Here is a 4,540-nt window from a genome sequence, read left to right as displayed (position 1 = left end):
GACCCCCCAAAACGATCTTCCCCGGCTTGGACGTTTGGCTGAAGTCAGGGCCGGTTGGGGGGCGAGTTGCCCACACGTTTTTTTGGGGGTTCGAATTGGCTCCGGGGTTCTTGGAAACGCGGCGTCGAGGGGTTTTTGCCGGCGAACCCCTAAATCCGACGGGGTCCCCTCCTCGGTCACCGTTCTCCACGAGCCAACCCTGTGTGACTCAGCGCTACCCGGGGGGCGTCGGTGTGTGTGCCTGCACGCCGGGGGGGTATCTTTGGGGTTCTGTTCCCAGCGGGGTGCCGGTGCCCTGGCTGCTGGGCCCCAAACTGCCTTCTCCTCCGGCCTAAAGGGATTCGGGGTCCTGGATTGCTCCCCGGGCCAGGTAGGGGGCGGGCCTCAGCTCTGGAAGTGGACCGGGGGGGACGGAGAAGGAGATCCGGCCCGGCAGGATTGGGGGGGAGACGCCCCAGAGAGCTGTCTGGGAAGGAATCCGAAAGGGACTTTTGGGACCAGTCATTGACCCTTCTGTACGTCTGCTTCTGTACCCATGGTCTGCCCCTCATCCCCTCCCCAGGTCACCCCCAAATCCCTACACCCCCTCTTGTACGCTCCTGCTCCAAGTCACAACTCCCTCCCAGATCCTGCACCCCCAAACTCCTCCGGGTCACCCTCTCCGGCACCTACACCCCTTCCTAGACCTGACACCCCGAACCTCTTCCCCAGGTCACCCGCCAAACTCCTGCACCCCCTAAACTCCTGATCCTGGTCACAACATCCTCCGGGTCACCCACAACCTTTCCGGTATCCAAACCTCTTCCTAGACCTTGTACCCCAAACTCCTCCCCGATCCTACACCCCCCCCCAACAGCCTTTCCAGCAGCCACGCCCCCTCCCAGATCCTACCCCAGGTCACCACCCCCTCCAGCACCCCAACTCCTACCCAGAGCCCGCACCTCCTCCCGCACCCCACCCCCCCCATCCTGAGCCCCCTCCTGCACCCGACCTCCATCCCAGACCCGGCACCTCCTCCGTTCAAATCGTAGGAAGAGCCCGACCCTTGGCCACTCACTGAATTCTTGGAGTGGCCCCCGCATCAAAAATTACCGGGGGGACCCCCTCTCTTTTTGGGGGGCAAGCCCCCCAGCAGGGTTGCTCCCAATCAGCCGCAAAAAGAAGAGGCGGGATATCAGGCGATTTCTTTATTGACCCCCCCCCACATACCCCCATCGCCCGGCGTAACACCCCCCCATCGCCGGCTGAGTCCCCACGCACAGTCCCAACCACAGATCATGGTGTTGGGAATTGTAGCAGCCCCCTCCCTTTGCCAGGGTGGGCAGGAGAAGCCGAAGGGGGACAGACATCGGGGCAGCAACGCCTTGCGCAGGGTCCCGGGAGCGTGCCAAGCAGGATTCCTGGCGGCCAGGGCCAGATCCGCCTGCTGGTTGCTTCACAGGCCACGCCCCTGGTGGGAGGGCGGACCTTAGCCCCACCCCTAAGCAATTATTCACTCCAGACCCGCCCCCCTGGGATGGCGCACATCGGCCGCCACACCGCCAGGGAGCAGCGGCGGGGACGGGTGGGAGACCGTCTCGGGATGATGGTGGGGTGATGAGTCCGATCGGTGACAACGGGTCTCCTGGTTCAGCGAGATTAGGACCTGGCTCCCTCCCGCCGCGCCCGGGGAACCACAACACACACAACTTGCTACACAGGTGGCACCACAAAAGGTCGCACAACAGACGGGGAGGATCGGGAGGTTCTCGTTCCCATGTAGGAGCTGAGCGAAGCTATGGGAGATATCTCCTCCACGTTCTCCAGTCCAGATGGAGGTCGGCCCCCCGCCCCTCCCGGGGACCCACAACACACACAACTTGCTACACAGGTGGCACCACAAAAGGTCGCCCAACAGACGAGGAGGGTCGGGAGGTCCTCGTTCCCATGTAGGAGCTGAGCGAAGCTATGGGAGATATCTCCACCACGTTCTCCAACCCAGCCCGACGTCGGCCACTCGGCCCTCCAGGGGACCCACAACACACACAACTTGCTACACAAGTGGCACCACAAAAGGCGGCACAACAGACGAGGAGGGTCGGGAGGTCCTCGTTCCCATGTAGGAGCTGAGCGAAGCTATGGGAGATATCTCCACCACGTTCTCCAGCCCAGTCTTAGGTTGGCCACCAGGCCCGGCTGGAGCGTGACGCATGGACGGCGGAGGAGGAGCTGGAGGGAGGACCCTCTCCCGGTGCCCCCTCCGCACCCCATAAGTGTCAGATCCGGGCACCGCTCCACCCCGAACCTCAAGAGGTCCCCCCTCCACGAGTCCACAGCTGGGTGAGGGGGGTGTAGCTACGAAGTCGAGATCAGACCCGAGGATGGGGGCAGGGAGGCAGGGCCATTCCGTGGGGCTCGGCCCCCCCGCAGCCGCAGGTGCAGGAAGATGGTGCAGTGGGGGGCCACGCCGTAGTCCCCCAGGGTGTGGCCGTCCTCCAGCGGTTTCCCCTCCAGGCTGAGCCAGAACTGCCCGGCGTCGATCCTCTCCTGCTGCTGGACCCGGGCCCGGAAGGAGGCGACCCCCTCGGAGGGCAGGACGCTGTAGGTGCTGGTGCGGCCTTTGGGGTTCTTCACGAAAACGGGGCAGGGCTCCTCCCTCCTCACCATCAGCAGCACGGTGTCGCCGGGCGCCAGCGGGTAGTCGGCCAATCGGGAGCCGTCGCGGAGCTCCACGCCGTCGGGGCAGGCCAGCCGCTGCTGGGCCGCGGGCACCCCCGTCTGCTGGGCCAGCTGGGCCTTGAACGCCGCCAGGGGGGTGGCGCCGGAGGCCGCCACCGTGTGGGTCTCGCCCGTCAGCAGCGTCACCCGCAGCGACAACGCCTGGGGAGGAGACACCCGGCGCCGTCAGAGCCAAGGGGGATCGGGCACCCGCCCCTCAGGGAGTCGGAGCCCCGGAGCTGTCAGAGCCGAGGGGGATCGGGCACCCGCCCCTCAGGGAGTCGGAGCCCCGGAGCTGTCAGGACCCAGGGGGATCGGGCACCCGCCCCTCAGGGAGTCAGAGCCCCGGAGCCGTCAGGACCCAGGGGGATCGGGCACCCGCCCCTCAGGGAGTCAGAGCCCTGGATCCGTCAGGACCCAGGGGGATCGGGCACCCACCCCTCAGGGAGTCAGAGCTCTGGAGCTGTCAGGACCCAGGGGGATCGGGCACCCGCCCCACAGGGAGTCAGAGCCCCAGAGCCATCAGGACCCAGGGGGATCGGGCACCCACTCCTCAGGGAGTCAGAGCCCTGGAGCTGTCAGGACCCAGGGGGATCGGGCACCCTCCCCTCAGGGAGTCAGAGCCCTGGAGCTGTCAGGACCCAGGGGGATCGGGCACCTGCCCCTCAGGGAGTCAGAGCCCTGGAGCTGTCAGGACCCAGGGGGATCGGGCACCTGCTCCCTTAGGGAGTCAGAGCCGTGTAGTTGTCAGGACCCAGGGGGATCGGGCACCTGCCCCTCAGGGAGTCAGAGCTGTGGAGTTGTCAGGACCCAGGGGGATCGGGCACCTGCCCCTCAGGGAGTCAGAGCCCGAGAGCCATCAGAGCCAAGGGGGATCAGGCACCCACCCTGTAGGGACTCGGAGCCCCAGAGCCATCAGACCCAGGGGGATCGGGCACCCTCCCCTCAAGGAGTCAGAGCCCCGGAGCTGTCAGGACCCAGGGGGTGCCCTATCGATCTGGACCCCAGTGTGCTTGGTTAGGGGGTGCCCTTGGCAGTGGGGCGCTGGATCTGGGGGTCACTAAGAGATGCGGTGGGACGGGCCGTGGGGCACTGGATCTGGGGGTCACTAAGAGATGGGGTGGGAGGGGCCGTGGGGCGCTGGATCTGGGGGTCACTAAGAGATGCGGTGGGACGGGCCGTGGGGCGCTGGATCTGGGGGTCACTAAGAGATGGGGTGGGAGGGGCCGTGGGGCGCTGGATCTGGGGGTCACTAAGAGATGAGGTGGGAGGGGCCGTGGGGCGCTGGATCTGGGGGTCACTAAGAGATGGGGTGGGAGGGGCCGTGGGGCGCTGGATCTGGGGGTCACTAAGATATGAGGTGGGAGGGGCCGTGGGGCGCTGGATCTGGGGGTCACTAAGAGATGGGGTGGGAGGGGCCGTGGGGCGCTGGATCTGGGGGTCACTAAGAGATGGGGTGGGAGGGGCCGTGGGGCGCTGGATCTGGGGGTCACTAAGGGATGGGGTGGGAGGGGTTGATGGGGCGCTGGATCTGGGGGTCACTAGGAGATGTGGGGCTGGCAGGGGCAGGGATCCAGGCTGCGGCCGCTGCCCGGCCCGGCGAGGGAGGGGGAAGAAGCGGATCGGTGGGGCTGGGCCCCCCGGGGCAGGCAGCCGCTCCGCGCTCTCGCTCCGGCCCGCGGGCCGCCCCCCTGTGTCCCGCGGGCCGCCCGCCCCGACTCACCATGTCCGCAGCCCGCGGGTCTCTCGCTCCGCTCCGCCCGGCCCCGCCGCCGGCTCCGCTTTTATCCCCCCCGGCTCCGCCCCCCCGGCCGGGAACCGAAACCAGCCGCGGCCCCGGGTC

The 4,540-nt window shown here is 67.3% G+C and overlaps 1 protein-coding gene across 1 annotated transcript; it reads right to left on the bottom strand.

Moving 5' to 3' along the window:
* Positions 1–1,192: 1,192 nt before the first annotated feature.
* On the bottom strand, positions 1,193–4,540 carry LOC142818441 (ubiquitin-like protein ISG15). Its single transcript, XM_075897870.2, has 2 exons — positions 4,421–4,540; positions 1,193–2,859 (listed from the first exon to the last, which is right to left on the bottom strand). The coding sequence occupies exons 1-2, from the start codon at positions 4,421–4,423 to the stop codon at positions 2,335–2,337; spliced, it is 528 nt and encodes a 175-aa protein (XP_075753985.2). The 5' UTR covers positions 4,424–4,540; the 3' UTR covers positions 1,193–2,334.

The sequence above is a fragment of the Pelodiscus sinensis genome, chromosome Z (genome assembly GCF_052426305.1).
Source record: "Pelodiscus sinensis isolate ZL-2025 chromosome Z, ASM5242630v1, whole genome shotgun sequence".
Classification (NCBI taxonomy): Eukaryota; Metazoa; Chordata; order Testudines; family Trionychidae; genus Pelodiscus; species Pelodiscus sinensis.
The sequence above is the reverse complement of the archived record's forward strand: the minus strand, read 5'-3'. Positions and strand labels throughout refer to the sequence as shown.